The sequence below is a fragment of the Sinohyriopsis cumingii genome, chromosome 12 (genome assembly GCF_028554795.1).
Source record: "Sinohyriopsis cumingii isolate HCF-2022 chromosome 12, ASM2855479v2, whole genome shotgun sequence".
NCBI classification, from domain to species: Eukaryota; Metazoa; Mollusca; class Bivalvia; order Unionida; family Unionidae; genus Sinohyriopsis; species Sinohyriopsis cumingii.
In genome coordinates this window covers 82,768,373-82,791,427 of record NC_142972.1, presented here as the reverse complement: position 1 = coordinate 82,791,427, position 23,055 = coordinate 82,768,373, and the positions used below count along the sequence as shown (strand labels likewise).

General features: G+C 36.5%; 1 protein-coding gene across 3 annotated transcripts in view; it reads right to left on the bottom strand.

The window, feature by feature from the left end:
• Positions 1 to 1,916: 1,916 nt before the first annotated feature.
• Positions 1,917 to 23,055, bottom strand: part of LOC149786841 (insulin-like peptide) — a 152,046-nt gene continuing 130,907 nt past the window's right edge. For all 3 annotated transcript variants that reach the window (XM_089978277.1, XM_089978276.1, XM_089978278.1), the window contains 3 exons: positions 21,906 to 22,071; positions 18,414 to 18,586; positions 1,917 to 2,879 (listed from right to left, as the gene is read on the bottom strand). In XM_089978277.1, the coding sequence (XP_089834403.1) occupies positions 2,598 to 2,879; positions 18,414 to 18,586; positions 21,906 to 22,071 (621 nt within the window). In that variant the 3' untranslated portion in view covers positions 1,917 to 2,597. The remainder of the gene's footprint in view (positions 2,880 to 18,413; positions 18,587 to 21,905; positions 22,072 to 23,055) is intronic.

Below are 23,055 nucleotides of genomic sequence, written 5' to 3'. Positions count from 1 at the left end.
CTTACATAATAACCAAATATGTACTAATCAGCATCTAGATGTCTAATATGAAACGCCCAGCTAAATGCTATCCAACAACCAGTTACATTCTATCAACAAGCACTTATCTACTTTGCACCAACACTATGTCTACTATCCAACATCTGGTTACCTACTATCCAGAGAAGAGTTGTCTACTCTCCGCCAATCAATGACCTACTATCCAACAACCTTCTATTTACCATCCAACCGATTATCTACTGCCAACACTCAGTGATATTCTCTCAAGGTACCCGACGATTAGCCTTATAAATAAAGTAATCTTCTCTACCTCCATCTATGATATTCATCTATTCTAATTGAAATAAAATTATACCCATTTGGTGATGAACACACTCAACACATGCCCTTATTTCTTAAAAATAAAACTATCATCGACATAGTCCTTACAGATCAAGACCCACACAAGTTAAAGAAGCAGAATAAAATACAATTTAAATCACTTATCAACAAAACTGAATTCATTATCTCCCTTACCATCATATGATATTTATTATAAAGATATGTGCCTCCATCTACAATGTCCTTATTTTTCCCATCTCTTCTATGTTAAAGAAAACTACCACCATATGCACATAGCGTGGGCATTAAAAGAAGATATAAAAATAATTTACCCCATCACCCTTCCAGTTACAAACCCTCTTATAAGTAAGGTGAACATCTATTCCCATCTGTAGTGCTCTTACCAGCCCCGATGTTCATATTTTAGACAAAGCTATCATTCCATTGGTGTCTTTTTGTTATATTTGGATGGCAGTCTGTCAACACTCAAACATATGTAGCAATTCTGCCAAGCACGAGTTTGGCATACGAGCTAGATGGTGTCCAACAGTACTCTTAATTGGATGCAATATTCTGCTACATTGTGCCAAATTTGATTCTCAATTGTTATTAAACAATGTCACAAATCTTGGCCTACATCCTGACAGTGTCTGTCTGCCACTTTGTTCTATTTAGGTACGAGAATTCGACTACTTGTCTGACCTTAAATTATATATATATATATATATATATATATATATATATATATATATATATATATATATATATATATATATATATATATATAAATTTTTATATATAAATCAAACCGGATTCATGGTGTATAAGTGAAACCACCCTGTTTTGTTAACATGCAACCGTAAAAATGGTCTTACTCAAGTCCTCATTATTATTATTATTATTATTATTATTATTGATGTAGATGTTGTTGCTAGCTGTAGCAGTGATGGCAATATGAAGTTTAAAAAGAAATAAAAGGAGGACATTATTTATTTTCTTTTGCTGCATTACAGGTCAAGGTGAAATTAACATTAGATGGCCCTTTTATGAGTTTCTTAAAACAAGTGCAAATTTTATTTTAGAAATGTTCATTTGCAAATATGTTCATTCACTAGTCTAAAAAAACACTGTTATATTTTTGTGTGACGTTTTTATCATTTAGTATATACCACAAATCTAAGATATATCATATTGCTGTACACGCCTTGGAGATTATTGCAGGCATTGTTACAATGAATGATAGACAGAAGAAGAGTTCAATTGTTGTTTTTTGTGTATTTCAGATATCTCAGCTTGTGTATGGGTAGTCCTTTTCTCACTATTGTGTATCAAGAGAAAATGTCTGACGTTAGATCCGTATTGAGAGAGAGAAAACAAACAATCATCTAGAAAAAATGTTCAGAGCAAGAATAAATTGATTACCGTCTTATAAATCTATACAAGGGGAACTTCTGTCTCCCCTCGTTTTTATTTATCATTGTTTCGGCTACGCCATTAAGTAGTATTACTTCTGGCGGCATTAAATGCATCAAATGAATATGCTTCTATTGTTATTTCTTAATGACAATGTATCATTTCAAATAAAAAATCACACGAAAGCTTGCAATGTTGTATTTCTGAATAGAAAATATACTGCGATAAATGAGGAATTGACGCAAATTCAAGTAAAAACAAAGATAATTTTGAAAGATGGTAATCAATGCACATGTGTAAAGTAAAGACATTACATTTATTATTAGGCGTGATAATGAGGTTTTGAAAATGTACTGTGTCAAAAAGGGAGAAATTAGGAGATGAAGGCAAATTATTAAGTTTGTAAAGTATTCGATAATGTATGTTAAAATTGAACACAATGTAAATTTATTCGATGTGGTGGTTTTTGAACATACTTGAAAGAGTCTTTCTTTCGGGACAAATTCTTGAAAACGACTTGTTCATTGAGTGCCACAAACTCTTTATTCAGGTCGTGCTGCACGATACAAGCGAAACGTAGTCGTTGTTCCGCCTTATTACCACTTTTCATTTAGAAGAGAAATTTATTCAGTAGACGAAAGAAAATGGATTGCGAGGTGGTTTAGGCAAATAGTTCATGCTAAACGAAAATAACGCCGTTTGTTAATGCAAGAAAACTGTTCGTGTGGTGGCTGCCAATTTTAGCTGCAGAATCGGGAAAAAATATAGTCCATTTCACTTACTTCAGAAAATGTTCGTTGATAGGGCAAACATATCGAAAGAGAACCAAATTAAATCAATTCATCTGTTGACGTAATGACAATTCAGGACCAGACTGGACTTCGCGTAGGCCTTGGCCCCACAGGTCGTACAAAGAAGAACTTAGAACTGCCAAATCTGTTTGGCATAGGAAACGAATCTCTTGAAATATGTCCCGTGTTTTCCCTAGACAGGGATCTGGAGGGTAGTCTCGTTGTGGTAATGACCGGTGGTTCGGTCGTTGTGACTATCTTGTTATTAATGTCATTGATATTAACTCTACTTGTGGAGGAGGACTTTGTGCTTCCCATCCGCTCTCGAAATAGCTCCTCTTCTATCCTTCTCGGCTAAAATAATAATAATAATAATAATAATAATAATAATAATATACCGTATATGGTAAAATAGCAAATTGGCACAAATTCTTGCATATTCCATAAATTTTAATGTTTTTTTAAATTAAATATTTGCAAAGTTCAGTTCTCGCGTTTTGTCATCAGGTTGCAAAAATGGTACAAAAATCACACCAGGCGATAATTATCGCTTTGTATAATTTTTGAATATAGAAATTTAGCACAGCCACGTGTGATGTAATTAAAGCCTTTCGATTTAACGAAAGGCCGGAGCAGATAAGTGTGTGTGTGTGTGTGTGTGTGTGTGTGTGTGATTAGGATTTTTAACGTAGCTTGAACAATTTTTCAGTCATATCGCTACGATGTCTGCAGTGTGGCAGTTTATTGTGATGTCTAGCACTGGGGCATTATGCCGCAGACATGTAGCATGATGTCCCACCCAGTCACATTATTCTGACACCAGGCCGACCCGTCCTGACACTGACCTCTTAACGCTGAGCGCCAATGAGGTAGCTGTTAGTACCATTTTTGTAAGTCTTTGGTATGACTCGGTTGGGGATTGAACCCACGACCTCCCGCTTCTGAGGCGGACGCTCTAACCACTAGGGACCAGATAAGCACTCCAGCATTTCAAATTATATTAAATCTGTACTTATTTTTTGTTTGTTGCTCTGGTGAATATTTTGATGAAAATGTTTTCTTTCATTTCTAAAAAACTGAATTCGGAATATAATGGATCATAAAAGTTCAAAGATCAGAACAACGATCTTTTATTTGCTGACGCTTAACTCCACGCTCGCCAGAGCTAACAGGTGGTTAACAATCGCATTTTCAATGTATGAAACAAGATGATATTGTAATGAGATGGCTCTTTTTCTTCAGTAAATATAGGCTGTTCCGTCATAGACTGCTTGTTTTCGGGAACGTATTACATGATTAGTGATTACAAGGCAAAATTGTCGTTCAGTCTCTTTCAAATGAAAAACAAAATCAAAGACAAATGGTCCGCAAAATATACTTTTATTTGAGATCAGACTATAAATTAACAAATCAAAATCTCTGTATGCAAATGTCTTTCAAACGCTGCTCGGCTATACATTATACTAACCGGAGTCTTGCACTTATTCTTAAGACTTTAGATTCCTCTTTTAACCCCCTTTTATGCCAGTCCTTATGTGCAGTTATGGATGTCAATTGCGCAAAAAATAACCCTATCCCTAACTTAACTTAATCCTCTTAAGTCCCACTGAAACATAAAGCCATTACGCACCTTCTCTGTTTCACCCGGTCTATTGCTACCGTCTGTAGCTCTCCCAAAGGACAAGTCCAAGGTCGGTCATCGCTGTGCGCCGCCAGGTCATCCTGTCTTCCTATATTTTTACCCTGCAGCGTCTATCTCAGTGTTCTTTGAGAACAATGTTGGACTCATCATTAGGACATGAATCAGCCATCTGTAACTCCGCTTATGTATTTCCCTTCTAATGTCCAGCGAGTTGGTTTTCTCGTGAAGATCTTGTCCGGCCAGCAAAATCGGTATTATTTGCGAGGACTCCCGTTATGGAAACCTGAAAGCTTGTTCATGTCATATTTTGTGATGCTCTAACATGTTGATTCACTGAGAAGGACAGTTTTGCCACAGTTATTATTATTAGAGATTTCGGGCTTTTTCGACTCCAGTTGTCACAGGAAACCAGTCAGACAATGACTTGTCCAGGATGACGCAGCACTCAAAGGTTCATAAAACAGTTTTACCTGCCTCATTATCTTTTCAGGAATACCACAGGATTCAGGAAGCTTCCACGTTGTACAATGTTGAAGGCCTTACAGATGTCGATGAATCTGTTATACAGTGGAGCGTTCCACTCGGTACTTAACTATCGGTTTCTGGGAATAGGGATCCCAAGCTATACAAGCATAATCTAAAATAGGTCTATCTAAACCAATGAAAGCTATTTCTTTTCGCAATTTGTGGGAAAGATGGCAAGTTACGCCTTAATAAGCAGTAAAAACGATTTGCTTTGGTGCATATTTCTTTAAAACGAAGGTTTCATTTCAAATCAAGAGTAACTTTGACATCTAAATATTGTATTGGATGGAGGTTTTCTAAAGTAGTACCATCCAAAAACATGACATACTAGTTTCATGGCATTTATTTGTTGTCATTTGTACTATGTTGCATTTTTAGTTTGGAATCACATGCCCCATTTTTGTGCCTGCTGTCCTAGTTTATTAATATAATTTTTTGATATTTTAGTATGCAGGTTGGTTTTCATTACTATGTAGCATACACAGCAAAAAGGCGAATTTCCAAGTCAGTTTTAATCATGACGTCATGGATGTGCAAAGAGAAGAGCACCGGTTCAAATAGGCTGTCTTGGGGACCTCCAGAAGCTACATTGGATTAACCAGATTTGAAACCATTTACCATCATACCTTCCTTTCGGAAACATTAAAAAGTGTTTGTACATCGTAGAAATTTGCATGCAAATCCATGCTAAAATAAATTACTCTTGAACAATACGTAGGGGACAGTGGTCTAAATGTTTAACCCAATCAACACTAACATAAAATAGATGTGTTTCGCAGCTGTGTAATTTCCGGAATTCATATTGTTTATCAGTGTCACGTGCCTCCGATGCCATTATTTCTAACAACGGAGAAGGTGGACAATTAAAATTTAAATAGTTCCAAGCCTCCAGTCAGCAATGTCGACGGTCTAGGTGTATAAATAACTCAAGGTATTCAACAATTTCATCGACAAATTTCTTAATCGCAATATCTTCGAACAAATAACACCAATGACCTATTCACAGTTGAAAATTACTATACCATCATATGAACTTAAGGTTTTAAATGAGAGTGTTTCCCTTCAGTGTTGTCTCTGTTACTCATCTATCCGCCTCTCGTTTCTCTTCTGGTACTTCCGGTACCCTTGACTCTGTGCTCTCCTGGCACTTCCGGATCCATCTATCCAACACGTCCGGTGCTCTCTTCCACCTGTACCTTCCGTTGGTGCGCCTCCGTACAATCTGCTTACGTTACAATAGATCTCCATGTGTCTTCCCTCTCTAGGACCTCGGATGTCGCCTCTACACCAACACCGAAAGCTTCCTCAAGAAGCCTTTGTCCGCAAATCCAAACTTAGAATTTCATTAGGTTTCCTTCCCGCCATTTACCAAGCTAACAACTCGGAGTACAGTTTAATGCCTCCCAACCTCTCTGTGATCCACACCTGGTGGTAGAAGTCCCTTTGAATTTAACCATGAACGGGTCGTTGCGTAATGGTTAAACAAAATACAGGCTGTTTCTTTGTCAAGAATTAGTCTAAAGTTGTAATCTTACATAATACGTATTGACATTATCCCATGTGCTCTTAACTACGAATTAAACATAAGAAGATATGTGTATACACGAAACATGAAGCACCAGCAAATGTTCCCTAGAACGTGACCATCAGATATGATAGAAAGCACGCACACAGAGGCGTAGCTATGATATTTTGCGCCCGGGGACGAACTATAAAATTGGCGCCCCAGCCCCCTCCCCGTTTAATCACATTTTTGAATATTACCCTTGTTTACTTATTATAATGTAACGTCGTAAGCCTCATTTTGGCGCCCCTGTACCTTGGCGCCCGGGGACATCTGTACCCCCCTGCGCCCCCCCCCCCCCCTATCTACGCCTCTGCACGCACATATGAAGATTCACGAATACATTGCCAAACACATAACGTGATGGACAAAATATTCACGTTTAACTGTCAAGAGCAGTACGTGGGGAAATTATTACTAACCGGAAACTATTAATTTTGTTTCAAACATAAATTCAAACATGGACAGATATGTTCAGTTGATGGACTGCAATGTTCAAACAAAAATTAAGACGCATGACTGTGACCATGTTGAATTAAGCGTTATAACAATATATTAATTTTTTTCGGTCTGGACAAACTATATGTTACTTTCTTTATCAAAACGAATAGTTTTGTCCATAACAACGCATGAATAGTACATTCGCACACACATAGTTGAACCATATCTGAATACCCCCATAATCGTGTATAAATCGGATAAAACTGCAAATTGAATATTCCCCGATCTTTCGCTGACCGTGATCATTTGAACATTATGAAGAGGCATATCAGGGTCTATGATTTTTGCAACTGGACCCGACTTATAAGTTAGTAAATACTGTAATTACAGTTAATTGTTGGAGTAAGAGAACATAATATGCTTCAAAACAATATCACGTATGTAACAATTGTGTACGTTATAGACTGCCGTTTAGATTATGTATGCCATTTCTATCACTTTTACATACCTATTTGCCGTGACACGGAGACTCAATACAACAATCCCCATAACCTGATTGAATTAAATCTCATTGATGGGGGGCAAGTTACGCAATAGAAATGTGATGATTTTACATCTTGTTCTTCCTTGTCAATGGCAGGTGATAATGGACATAATTATTGAACTAATACGATACCCTTGACAACAGCGTATCTTTGAAACTTTTAGCGATCTCCAAAAACTATTGTCAAAATGACCAATGTGTGAGCCACCACCGTATGTAAAGGATAACCAGAATAGAATATGAGGGCGCTGTTGCTTTAAATAGCTCTTAAACAGGTTTTGTTTTGTTTGGTTTGGTTTGGTGTTGGGCGGTACATAAACATATAAACTATTTAGTGTTTAGGCAGTTGGAGTAAAGTGCCTGCCGAAGTCAAAAAGAGGCAGCGGAATGATTGAATTCGAACCTGCGCCCTTTTCTTCGCAAGTCCGGAACTCTACTGATCCACCTTGTCTTATGTCTCTATTAGTAGTCTCTCGCGACATCTAGGAGAGCGCATGGGGAGTATTCTGCATCAATGAGCCCGCCGGGAGTTGAACAAGAGGTCAAGTCTAACGAAGAAATGATGTCAAGATCTAAAAATAACATATACTGAATGACCTTGTTTGGTGTAGCCAGTTGACGATTGGAACTTTTTGTTCGTAGGTATTATGATAGCAATCGCTGTTATACATGTAGTTCTACCTAAAGGAAACCTTGCAGGAATTCTAACTCATAAAATCTCTTCTGTTATCGGAAATGTCAACTTTGAAAGCATGCAAATTCCAACGGAAAATGATAACCAAAGAGTTTGTTCGCTACTGCTTTTAGAACGAACAAAGATGACAATAGTAAAAATATATTTCGCATTGCAAATGCATGTGCTTGTTGACATTCTACACATTTATCGTACATACAATACGTCGGGTCCAGTTCCAAACAACATACGCGCAGATAAGCTATCGATTAATAGCCAGACCATTTGGATCTATGGAGTGTTTATTTTCCCATCTGACTACTCCTAACAAACTACATACACACATACCTGCCGGAGTATTATTCGAAGGCAGATCTGGGTCTATGCAGATTGCAGTTGGACCTAACTTGCAAGCCAAGGGACAACAAATGAATGTTAAAGATGTTGCAGAAACAGACCAAAAGGCACCTAAAAACAATAAGACAAGCAAGGTTTAACGCCCAAGTACAAAGACAAATTATTTGTGGATAACCGCAGTCTTTTAAAACGTCCAAGGTCTGTATAGGACACACGACACTAAATATGTATGGAAAAATGGGAACCAGCCTGGAAATGGGTCAACCTAACATAAAGTAGATGTGGGTTTGGCTGACCAGGATTGGTTAATAATTAAGTTACGTTTTTATGAAAAAAGAATCGTTTGAAAGTGAAAATAAATAAATAAAAACATTGTTTTAGTGATGGGATTTCAGTCCTTTAACACCTTTCGAGTTTGGAACACTCATTACTAAATTTAACACCTGACTCTTTGGTGCGGAATTGAAAGCACAAGTTTCAAACACATGCAGGTCCAGAAAATGCCGCGGCTCATATCCTTTCATCTATACAGAATGTGACATCCAGGTTTTATATATACTGATAAATATAGGTTTGATCACGAGCACTCAAAAATTGTAAGTTATTGATTTTTTTAATAGCATGGTGTTTGCATAGGTTTACTATGGGAACTGAATCAGTACCGTGAGTCCTATTGACAGCCACAGCAATACACAGTGTCTCCACATATGCAAGTGCAGTAAACATTACTATAAATGCAATCATATGGTTCTGTTTGTGGATAACAAGCAAAATTAATACCTTTTGTAAACCACAGAGTGACTTTCAGTGGGATATTAAACACATATTCAGATATCAACTGTTGCCAAGAAGGGGGGGAGGGGGAACAGTGTGTATATTTGACTATGTTAAGTGGAGTGTTTAGCACTTTGGTTTATATCTAAGCGTTGCATATATAAAAGTTATACAATTTACCATTTATAGAGTAATTACAGTAAGCAATATGATATTTAATATTTGTGTTTTGAAACATAATGCTTCAGGTATGATCACTTAGTCTCTTCCACCATGTTTAATGGTGATGACCTCTCATGACTTTGCATCCCACTAATTTCTTTCAGTGAATGTTTTGAAAGAGCATGTTTTGCATTTTCATGGACTTATGTCTTCCTTAATTTAATTTTAAATATTTTCTTCTGAGAGGAATTTTATGAAATTTTTGTCATTTAAATCTCTTGGGGGGGGGGTAATAATACATGTATATATAGATGGTCACCATGACCTTTTACTCATTAATTACACAATATGACCAGGCTGGTAATATATTCCAGTATTAAATTGAAGAGGGACAAATGGTGATATTAAAACAAATAATTCTTGTTATAAAGCTTTATTTTAACATTTTTTCTGATTTTTTTAAAATAAAGCTCAAATATTTAAATGTTGCCTGAAATGCACCATTGCCCTTTAGGTGAACATGAACTTGCAATATAATTTAATATTCACTAATGTAATCTTTGACAAGCAGAACTATGCACATTGCTTACTTATGTATTGAACTTCTATTCCTAGGGCTGTCAAAAAAATCAAGGGTGGATATAGGACACACGGTACTAATGATATGGAAACTTGGGAACCAGCCTGGAAATGGGTCAACCTAAAATAGAGTACTTTTAGGTTTTGACCAGGATTGATTCATAATGTAAGTTATGTTTCAGGAAAAAGAATCTTTTGAGATCTTATCCAAGTTGTAAGTAAACAAAATAGAGACATTGTTTTAGTGATGGAATTTCAGTCCTTTAAAAGTGTTGAGTTTGGAACACTCATTACTAAAATTAGCACCTGACGTTTTGGTGCGGATTTGAAAGCACATGTTTAAAACACATGTAGGTCCAGAAAATGTCGCAGCTCATATCCTTTCCTCTACACAGAAGCTGACACCCATGTTTCATCTATACTGATAAATACAGGTTTTGATCATGAGCACTCAAAAATTTCAAGTTATTGATTTTGTAGTATCATGGTGTTTGCATAGGTTTACTATGGAAACTGAATTAATATCATGGTGTTTGCATAGTTTACTGTGGAAACTGAATTAATATCATGGTGTTTGCATAGGTTTACTGTGGAAACTGAATTAATATCATGGTGTTTGCATAGGTTTACTATGGAAATTGAATTAGTACTGTGAGTCCTTTAGCTGGGACACCATCAAGGTTGAATCCAAAAGCAGTTACCTCCCTTAGTACTGTCTTACAACACGCAAGAAGGGCATCTGGCATATTCCACATCGCAGAACCCACGCGTCGGAGGAAGGATGGGGTACAAAAATATATCAACAACAACATGTGCCATCATTTACGAATGAATTATCTAAGAAGACCCCAGAATGGATTAATATTCTAAGTCCCAACAAAACAGGGAAGCTAAAGACCCCAGCAAGAGGAGAGTCAATAATGCTAAAGAATAGATTTGAGAGCCTGAGAGAGGAAGGGCAAGAAGACACAAAGGACATTCCAGAAAAGGGGGACAATGATTTGATTGGCAGTAAACCACTAGCTTCCACCCCTCTACCCAAAAGAAATGAAAAGAAGAGAAAAGCAGACTCAGGACATGATTCTCCACAAGAGAGAATGACGGAGAGCGATCAAAAAGAAACATCGAATGCAGACACAATTATATATGATACTAAGACGTCAAGGATTCAGAGGAAAAAGAAAAGAGCAGAAGACGATAAAGAAGAGAAAGATGATTGTGAAATGACTAGCGAAACGGAAAGTGGAAGTGAAAATGACAGTGAGGACGAGGAGGAGGATAATAGACATGGAACCGAAAAGGATAACGGAAATGACACACGGCAAACACATGCCACCCAATCGACAGAAAACACACAAGGAACAATTGAGGAACAATTGATAGACAATGCTGATAATGGAAATGACACACGGAATACGCAATACACCCACTCGACAGAAAATACACTGACTATGTCAATGGGGGAAGAAACCCCCCAAAACAGCACTCAGGAGGAAGGGGAGACCAGTGCCCCCAAATAAAAGCTAAAAATCAATCACAAACACGTATTTAGAATTTAACCTAGGATACGGAAATAACCACTAATGCGACAACTGCAGAGCACAAGAAATGGAGGGAAAGAACTTCCAAGTCTTGTCGATAAATGTAAATGGTATAAATAAGGAAAAATTACTCAAATTTATATAGACGTAGAATACGACATATTACAATTTTAAGAAACACACAATGGCTTTAACAAAGAACTAAAAGCATTATGTGAAGAAACGTTAGACGGCATACTAATATTAAATGACTATGAAGGGAAAGACATAAAAGGGGGTGTGGCCACCTTGATAAAGAACAAAACAGGTTTGAAATGGGAAAGGAGGGATGAAGCGAAATTTTTCAAAGGCAGATTATTACATATAGAAATTGATAATACTCATTTTATTAATATATACATGCCCGCGAACAAATACAAAAAGTTATAATTTCTGGGAGAATTAAACAAATATCTAGAGCAATATACCATGGAAAACGTTATAATAGGAGGAGATTTTAACTGGGTGGGAGAAAGCATTGACAGAGAGGGTGAACTAACAACAAATGATAACAGATTTAAACCGGAAATGGATAAATTTATCAAAAACCACAAATTTACTGACGTTTACAGGAAACTAAATATGCCGAGAAAGGAGTACACGTACAATTATAATACAAACAAGGGAAGCAGATTAGATAAATTCCTATGCACAAACTTCGACGAAAAAAAATACAAAGAAGCAGGTATAACAGATTTCAAAATCTCAGACCACAAACTCATATATCTAAAATTAGAGCTAACATCAAAAAGCAAATGGGGAAAGGGAAGGTGGAAACTAAACAACAAAATATTAGAAGATCCTGACTTTATTAAAGAAATTTAAAACGAAATCAACAATTTTATTAATAAAGGGAATCTAGACATTATAAGGGAATGGGACAATTTAAAAAAAAAGTTTAAAAACATAGCCATAAAACTCTCACAAATAAGGAGTAATAGATTAAAATTAGAAAGGGAGGCAATACATTTTCAACTAAAGGGAAAAAATACAACAGAGCGGGAAAAACAGTTAAAAGACAGACTAAATAAAATTATAGAAGAGGAAAGGGGAGGCAGAGAAGTAAGAGCAGGGAAGTACACGGACTTGTATAAAAAAGCGATATGACTATACAAACGCGAAGAACTAAGAAGGTGGGGGGGGGGGGAGAACAATCTAGAGAGCCTAAAGGGAAAAAGGAATAAAAAAATAGTGGACAAAAACGAAATTTTAAAAAACATAAAACTTTTCTACAGCCAATTATACACATTGCAAAACATTGAAGATGGTACAATTGCGGAATACCTTCAAGATATCAACTGTGAGATGATTTCAACAGAACATAAACTCTTATGTGATTATTTCATCTCGCAAGAGGAAGTAAAGAAAAGCATTCAAACTTTCACCAAAGGGAAATCTCCAGGTGGAGATGGACTCACCCCAGACTTCTACATGAAATTCTGCGGTGAGTTGTCGCCAATATTAGAATGGTTATATAACAACATTCTGCTTAGAAATGATACTATGACCGAAAGTATGAGGGAGGGAATCATGATATTAATATATAAGGGGAAGGGAGACAGGGAAGATTTAAAAAACTGGAGGCCCATCTCCCTCCTAAATATGGACTACAAAATCTTAAGTAAAGTCTTAGCAGAAAGGATGAAAAAGGTAATGGGAACCATTATAAATGTAAATCAAACCTGTGGTGCAAAAGGTAGAGACATACAGAATAATATTCTGAACATTAAAGCAATTATAGACTACATAAACGAAACAGGGCAAAAAGGTGCCATGGTACTTTTTGATCAAGAAAAAGCCTTCGACAGATTAGAACACAACTTTATACAAAAGGTGCTAGATAAGTTTGGTTTTGGAAACAACCTCCAGAAATGGACTAAAATCCTGTATAATAAAATAACCTCAAGGATACAGGTAAACGGAGCCATGACAGATAAATTTGATATTGAAAGATCAGTGAGGCAAGGCTGCCCACTTTCTATGCTATTATATGTAATAGCAATTGAAACCCTAAGCATAAGTATAAAACTAAATAAAAACATTGAAGGTAATAAAGTTACAAATATAAAAGAAGAGGTAAAAATGTTACAACACGCAAATGATTGCACCAATTTCATAAAGGACCCATGCTCTTTTAAACACCTGATAAAAGAATTTGGAAAGTTTGGGAAAGCATCAGGATCTCAAATTAACCATGAGAAAACCGAAATCCTTAAGATAGGTAACTGGCGGGGAAATCACTCTGGATAGCCCCCACACTTAACCCGAGACAAAGTAAAAGCCCTAGGGATTTATTTTGGACAAGGCGAGGAAAAGGAAAACTGTAAAAAAATTAAAGAAGGAATCGAGAAAAATGTGAAAATCTGGGCTCTAACGCCACTATGCCTCATGGAACGAGCCCAAGTGGCCAAAAACTATATGTACACCCTTATAAATTACTTTCTCAAATCTATAGAGATTAGTAACAACATTTTAAATAAAATCGATAATAGGATAATAGATTATATCTGGGATTTTAAAACACACTATGTCAATAAAGAAACTCTATATAGGGCCAGAGAAAAGGGGGGGGGGTTAGCCATAACTAGTCCGATACTTTTAAAATGTTCGAATATTCTAAATAGGTTCAAAAAATTAAATGCAGAGCCAAAGGTACCGTGGGAGGGGATTTACATCTACTGGTTTGGGTTTAGTCTAAGAAACAGACCAGATATATACAAAAACAACAGATTAATTAAAAAATTGGAAGTACCACGGAAATTTAAAAGCATAAACGAATTGTTATATAGAGATAAAAAGGAATTGTGGGACTTAGATGCCAAACTATCATATAAATGGATAAGAGAAGAGATCACAATGAAGATTAAATGCAAAATTGAAGAAGAAAATATACACGTTAATTGGAAAAGAGCATGGGGGCACTGGGTGAAACTAGGGTCCCTAAAAATTCAAAGCCTCTGCTTCAAATACATGCACAGTGCGTGTTTGACAGGAGAGGTAGCAGTGAGACGGCACATGGTCAGAGTACCCCCAAAATGTCCACTGTGTAAAATAGGTCCTTTTAGCAAACTACACACGATGACGCAATGCGAAAAATCGAAAGGAAATATGCAAAAACGATAGATATAAGAAGGAAAACATTTTGTTTCTTGATGGAAACTTTACCAAAAATACCCTTTTTATGATAACAAGCTACATCACAGCAACAATGCTAGCGTGTGGAGAAATTATAACAATAGGGAGATAGTCAAAGAAGTAAAAGGAGGTGAAGCTATAATATATCCCGGTTTCTTCCCCCTTTGAGAGTTTTTTTTTCTTTTTTTTTTCTTCCAATTAACATCTGTCTCTCTCTGCACCCCTTAGTAGCACAACAATAGAACGTCACTATACATATTAACTACATGGGAAAGTACAAGACGAGGAACTCCTGGGGCTATACCACATGGCGCTACGCGAAGTGGAAAGGCTCAGGAAAGAGTCTTGGAAATACCCCATGTAGTACATAAGCAGACCAGACACATATACAAAAAATCAAACACTATTATCCAAATCTCTGACTATGTCTCTCTATCTAAAAAATCCATACAGCTCCAACTGTATGGGGAAGTAGTCCACACAATAAGTGGCAAGTAATAAACAACCTTTAGACTTTCTGGACAATATTAAATTAATAAATGGAGGTCTAGTTCGATCCAGGTAAAACACATATAAATAAAAAGAGTGTGGATCCTGACTCGAATACAACCTACCAAACTGCTTGCAATACCTTATAACGATTAAACGACACACTTGAACACGCATTTAAACCAATAGGATGTGGGGTTTTTTTTTCTTTCAAAATTGTGCACCGTTTCATCGGGAAAATTCAAAAACAGAAGCAAAATAACTTCTTTTTTTTAAAAAAAAAAAAAAAATTAAAGACAAAGAAAACGGTAGAGAAATAAAAAACTGGGCAAAATTTGGAATAGAAGGCTATCCCAACAAATATACCATATAGCATACAAACAATATAGCACTATACACAATAGCATACACGGGATGTAGGAGACCTCCAGCCAAGGTCAACTAGAAAATCAGGGATGAAAATTCGAAGACGGTGAATGAAACCGATTCGGAAAATCTAACCTGTAGAAAACACTAGGCTAATGAACAAATACCCCAACAAAATTATTCCAAATAAAATTTCGTTCGGAATCCTTTTCTAAAGAAAACAAACAACATATCAGGGAATTAAACAAACATACATAAAACAGCTTTATTATTTTGGTTAAGTGGGGGGGGGGGGCATCTGTCTGGTGCCCCCCCCAAATTTTTTTTTTATCTAAGCAAATATTCCTTGCGAAGAAAGAATCCCACACCATTCTTGATTCTTGAAAATAGGCATCATTCACACCAGCTCTCTCTCTCTCTCTCTCTCTCTCTCTCTCTTATCTCTCTCTCTCTCTCAGGGTAGAAGTACGTTAAAATCCCGAATAACCTTTTAGATTTTCAACAAACATTTACAATTTATGCTCCCCCGCCTTCCCTCGCCCCCGAAGTAATTTATTGTGAATTATTCATCACAAGTCTTGAATGGAAGTCTGATTTCTCGAGATTAAATAAACACATAAGAACCGCTCATGCACATTGTAGTCCAAAGCGTCATCTCGAACCCAGCTTGTACAAATGTGCTTTTGCATTAGAATCGCTCCCATCTGCATGCAACATGACAATATGCATTCTTGGAAACAATGTAAATAACAAAGAAGAAACACGGAGATAAAGAATGAAAATCGTACCTGTTAAGTGCAACCATATGTCTGAACAATTAGACAATTTTATGAATCATAAAAGCTCTGAACCCGAGTTCAAGAAAGGGTCTTCACTCTAAGCCAGTCATGTGTGACGTTATGAAGTAAAGCCCCTTCCGACTGGCTGGCACAAAATTCCAAGGTTAGAAGTGTTATGATTTAATGTCTTGTGTAAAGATAATAGCCAACGGACTAAGAACCAACAATGGTATTTCAAAAAGAAAATTACTCTCCAAGAAGTAGCGCAGTGCCCCATGTGTTTCCGATTCCTTGAGAGACGAAATGTATGCTCACACAAAGGTATCTTTGTAAGAACTATCTATTGGAGACTTCTATTGATTTCCCGCATTTTATTGTTTCCTTTCTTATTTATACCGTTCAGAAAATCATTTGAATACCCATCAACTGGAGACCTACTGTGATATTATTTTGTGAATTCTAGGTTGGCAGACTTCGAAATCAACCTACATATTCACCCACCCACCCCACCTAAACACGCGCGCATACAACACGACCATAAACAGACCATATGTTTAGCTTTCAAAAACAGCTTCAAGATCCCCTATACTTAGTTCAATATTTGGAATGGAAAGAAAGCAACAATTTAAGAAATATTTATATGCAAGGAACGGGAGAATTGGAGCAGGTAATCAATTTAAAGTAAGAATATCTTTTCATGTTGAGCAAGTGTGGGATTGCCTAATGGTAATTTTGTTTACAAATCTTATCCTTACTGAACGTAATGAGAGATAATATTGTGTTTTGAATCTGTTAACAAAATTGCAGACAAGAAGGGTTATTTGTTTAATTTAATTGGAAAAAATTGGATGAGAAAAATAGTCTATGTCGGTGTTTGTACCAAGGCAAGGAAATCCCAGTCACAGGATTACTTAGCCTCGTGGGGAACAAATAATGTAATCCCTTGACTGGGATTTCCTTGTCTTCGTGCAAACGTCAACATAGATTCTCTTGGTAAGTGCATGAAAAATTTAAAGCACTTACTATCATTCCAGTCTTAGTGAAACTCTAAGAACAAACTAACGTAAGCACTGTACTATTTCTATCAGAACAAACTAACGTAAGCATTGTACTGTTTTTATCAGCCATGTTTTAAGGGCCATCAGGAACCGCGTTCAGTCGTGCCAAAAGCGCGTGTAAGAAGCTGGAGTTAGGCGACATGTAATTGCTAAATTGTCTCTTGGAGACGAAATCCAATCAGTGCACTTAAATTTCTTGATATGAAAAATTACATTTATCCTCCATTAAATTCAGGTCTGACATAGCACATTTCTAGCTGATGTGGTCTTTGTGGTAGTTCTTGAGAGAGAAGTTTTCATTTTTATAGTCATTGATGTGTATAGTCTGTGTTCCCGGAACAGTGTTTTCTTTCATAGTCCGTTCCACACAGCATCGCTAATTTTATCCTATCTGCAGCTCAGAACTCAGATGAGCGTTATTAAATGCAGCTATTAGTATTTAATTCGTTTTACACTAAGTATTTAAAACTAATTAGGTACTGGTACTTTTAGCTACATTTAATGGCGCTGACCTAAATATTGACTTCGTTTTACACTAAGTATTTAAAAATAATTAGGTACTTTTAGCTACATTTAATGGCGCTGACCTAAATATTGACTGAGTTAGGCCTACAGAAGGAAACAAATTCACTATGCTGTGTGGAACGAACTATAGTTTCTAGCATAAAATCAAATAGCTCAGCTTCGTGTGCTTGTGTGTTGTGTGCGTCTGTTTCTCTCAAAATATTGTATATGGTGTGTTCTCAACGCTGGAGAGACTTTAAGTTGATATATATGTTCTTTGTATTATTAATCTGTCGTTGTTGTTGTTGTTTGGTTTTTGAAAAAACTCCGTCAGACACCTCAGTATACAGACAAGGGTTTCCTCCTTTTAAAAGTAGTTCCTAGCGCCTGGACAGCATGACTGAAACGACCTGACTGAGGCAACCATACTGAGATAAGAAAAAAAAGTTAGCAAAACAGCAAGATTTATCTTTCATACTGGTGAGAAATACATTTATTCTACAATGCAACCTTATCTTGGCTTTGGTGCCTGGTGGGCTATTAAACTGATGGATGTTTTTGCGGAAGTTAAGCCGAAGAAAGGTTCTGTGCACATGGGCGCCCACAGCGTACGTTAAGGGTGGTCACGTGACCCCCAATCATACTGATATATATATATATATATATATATATATATATATATATATATATATATATATATGTCCCCTGCCTCTTACCAGTGATACCTTGGTGGGGTTAGCATCTACTTGGTCCACGGGCAAGGCACAGTAACTCTCCAGATCCTCTAGTGTACAAGAGCGATAACAGCATTCGCCAACGATTCCTGGATTCTCATTTAATGAATTAGAGAGATATTCCGATGCTGTTCTCTTTGTTAAACGTGGAAATCCTGAAATTTAAAGAAAAAATGACTCTGTAAACATGCACAAGTACAATATGCAATTTCTTATGTACATTTTTTTATTGCCATAAACATATAACGAATGTTTGAGCCAGGACTTAGTTACGGTCCTTCCCAAACAGGTAAAGATACTTAAAACTTATAATGTTAAACTTCATTGTAATTGTAACAGGTTTTCAATGTGAAAATGCCTTCTCAGATAGGCTCCATACTCTTCATTCTGACTGTCTCATTTTTGTTTTCAGGGACAAATTAAATTGTATAACCGTTACTATCGTGTTCATGACTTTCCTATTCGGATAAGTTATATCAATAGTCTTCCGACCGTGCTGTATGTCGTAGAAAACCAAACAGACAAATATACATATGCTTATAAACGCCTCTTCACATGTATTTACAAAACGTATAAAACATTAATTTAATTTTGCATATTCGCCTTTTTTTGTACATGTAATGAAATATATGTTACACCTTACAAATAACAAGGCTTTAAAAGTGTTGATAAAAAGAAACAATTTGATATACCAATACTATTGGTATATCAAATTGTGATCCGTCCATGGCGCATTAATAAGCATGTATAAATGTTGCAACATAAGGTTATCTTTCAATAGTAGACTATCTCTTCTATATTCTCTAAATCTGTGATGAATTTCCACTGGTTAATCATTAGCGATGTAATAAAATAACGATACAAATAATAATCCCCGTCTTTTAAATGAATTGAACATGGAGCAGAGTTTCATCGAAATCCCTTTCACTGTCTTTGTCTCTCTCCCTCTCTCACGCCCCACGCATAAGGGACATAATACTGGGATGTTGAGTGAGAGATAAAATAAGTGAACTTGCACCAAGTCTACACGAAATTGGGACGTCGTTACGGTTAGGTATAAATGTTCCATTAAATTTTAATACAATTTTCACAGTACTGATGGTTAAATGTTGCAATATCATGTCTAGATTTATACGTTACGTTTATATGTAAGGAGGAATAAACATAGTGTAATACATTTAATGCTTTATATAGTTTTAGGAGATTGCGATTATTCGCAAAAGGTTAAGAACTACATTTTGTAGCGGACATAGTGGGCAGGGCTGTGCGGAGTTCATTGATTCCGTTAATACACAGTGGCTTGTAGTCAATCTTAACAGCGTTTTAAATACAGTCATGTATATCAATAAAATATATGTATACGATATACCACTCTTTGCACAAGCCTCGTTTCCTGTTGATGAAATATCTATGCGTCTTGTAGTATATCAATGAGAGAGAGAGAGAGTGAGATAGTTATGTTAAGTTTGGTTCTAATGTTCGCTTTTGATAGATTGTTTGTGTTTCCTTAATGAAGAGAAACATGACATCGAAAACACTTAACACTTACTTCTTGTCTTTCTATTTGCGACGAAATGTTTCAGAGATTAAGTTAAGAAGGGTGGCTAGCTGTCCAGTTTGTGAGATCTTATCTTTATCAGAAAGAAATAGGCATTACAAGATATACGTATTTATAAAGGCATCGAAATAGGCATTCAAAGGTAGACGTATTTATAAAGGCATTGAAATGGGCATTCAAAGGTAGACGTAGGTATAAAGGCATTGAAATAGGATCGCAAACGTACTAGTGTTTATATGGGCATTGCAATAGGCATTTAAAGGTAAACGTATTTATAAAGGTCTTGAAATAGGCATTCAAAGGTAGACGTATTTATAAAGGCATTGAACAGGAAAATGCAGGTCATTTCAACTACATGACTGAACGCTGTACTTAGCTGAAATGAGATGCATTTTAGCAGATAGAGAAAAGCTATAGAATTTGAAAGACCGATATTCCTCGTGCCTTCATTCACCTATCAGGAGCCACTGTGAAACAGTGATTAGCATGCCACACACGCGACTAAAAGGGAATCATACTACTGGAAAATCACAGTGGTGTCCTTGATCAAAGTACTTTAACTGCCTCTTCGCTATATAAGCTACTTGTGTTTTCGTACGGTAAAACATTCAACCAAACTGATTCACGCATTCGCTCTTAAGATAGAGTTGTGTCAAAGTTAGTTGTCATATTCAGACTCACAGTTGAATGCGATAAATTTTTCAACCTGGGAATAATTTATTGGAATCATCACATTTGTTTTTCAACTGGCACTGAACAGTTGAGAATTCATATATAACAATTAATAATTTTCTTATCATACAATATAGAAAAAGAAAGAAGAAACGAAAAAGAAGACAGCAGAATTAAAGCAATGCATTATTCAAGCTGATAAAACTAATTATAGATTATAAAATCTCAATTCACGAATAATTTTGTTGTGGTTACTTATTATGGAATGCTATCAATGCTACCCCCACCCGATCTGTGTGAACTTGACTTATTCAAACTTGCAAGCCACTATCGAAGACTAGAACAAGAACTTGATACAGTTCTGTTAAACCTTATTCGTAGGAAGACTTTTGTGTATATCAGTCGTGTCATGTCCAAAACCATCTGGTAAAACAAGTGATTCAGCATGCCTAATAATCAACAGAAAAGGCATAACATATATTGGCTTATATTAAACAGAAGCAAAGGACAAATTCAGTGCAACTACTCCAAATCATTTCTCATTTAACCAGAAATCGGTAAAAGGACAATTGCGTTGCAAGTCTGCAAACAGTGACTTCAATTTCATAATCAGAGGAAAGATTCGCAAAAGTGCTCTCTGTCTGTCTGTCTGTCTGTCTCTGTCTCTGTCTCTCTCTCTCTCATATCTGGCCGCATGGGTTTGAGTCTCGGGCTCGGCCAACAAAAATATGTGAGAAAGCTTCACAGTATCTTCCCGTGGGGTCGATGGTTCCTAATGGGATTTTATAGGGTTCTTCCTCCACGATGAATGCTGGCTGCCATGAATAGCCAATCTTGCACTGAGAAGCAACGTTAAACCCCAGAACAACAACACTAACTTTCTCTTCCGATCAGTCTGATTACAGTCAGCACATAATAAGTAGATCTGACAGGCATCGATAAGTGTTCGTGTTCTTCCGAACTCTGGAACTCAAGATAAGCTTATATTTAGTAACATATCAGAATACATTTTGCATTTTGAGTTAGGGAGAGTAATCGTTATAAACTATATGTTCCGAATAAAGTTTGGGTTATATAAATGTGAAAGCTATAATCTGATTGGTGAGTGAATCGAAATGTAATAAGAACATGGCCTCAAATTGACGTTTGCTAGATTTTAATTATGTCAGAGATCTCAACCTTAATTAGACTGTTTTCCAATGTGTGTCTTAATAAGCTTCCCGCTTGTATACGGGATATCTTACCGACTCCTCTGTCAGGTGCTATCGAATGAAATCCTCTGTTGTCACATACAAGATCTAACATATCAGCAAGATTTTTTCCACACAGGCGAACGCCACATACGTCACTAACTGTCAGCGTCAGAGCCACCACTAAGGCTGTCACCCAAAACATCGTTCTGTTTGGCATCTAAATATAGAATCAATTAATATACATTACAATCTGGATATTAATTTATACGTGAAAATCAAGGTCCCATTAAAGGCGGATTATATGGAACTCTTGCCTAAGGCCCAGCCTAGGCTCCTTTTAATTGAGGAAATTAAGAGTATCGGTCAATGGATAGATGACTATGGATCAAACCTATAACAATATAACACAACGGAATAAATTATTCCTGATCCTTCGCTATTTCCGACTCTGCTAAATTGTTATATTTTCGTCTCTAAACGTAAACCATACAGTAACGACCTTAGCAAACGCGTGGCCCGATTTTGGATCATAATGGCGGGGCCCGCTGGATTTACGCCCTGTAAGTACGGCATTTTGGAAATACACTTTTCGACAAGTTTTATATGATACTGAACTTACAATTTTCTTCTTAAAATTACTTTCTCTCTATAGATGTGTTTTTAAAAATGTATAAAGCGCGGCCCCTCTAAGCGCGGAGCCATTTACAACCAAGAATAATCTCGTTCATTTCAAGACATATTAGAGAAAATGCGACACTTGTTGGTCGATTTCGAAGATTTAACGAATTCTGGGACAGAAGTTGCCATTAGCAGTCGGATAGTCTTAGATTTCACCCTTGATGGAAAGGCAGGTTTAGAGCAATCATTATTGCGCAGTATCGTGTACATTGCTATACATCAGCGTATTGCGATTGGATGATTATCTTTAAGCTACTTTATTTATTTTACCATGGCACAATGAAATCATCCATTTCTTAGCTTTATCTCCTATTCTTCTGATTATATCCAGAACTTAACTGTATTACAGAGGTTGTTCTGAACGATCATTTCCGTAAAGGATGTAATCCAAGTCTATCCGAATAAGGAATCATGTCTTCCCTTGTGTCACAGTCATACAGCGTACATACTATAATGTTTTAGGGGTTGGACCCCGAATAGCCCTCCATCCATTGACCGATACTTTGCAAAGAGCCCCTGTTGC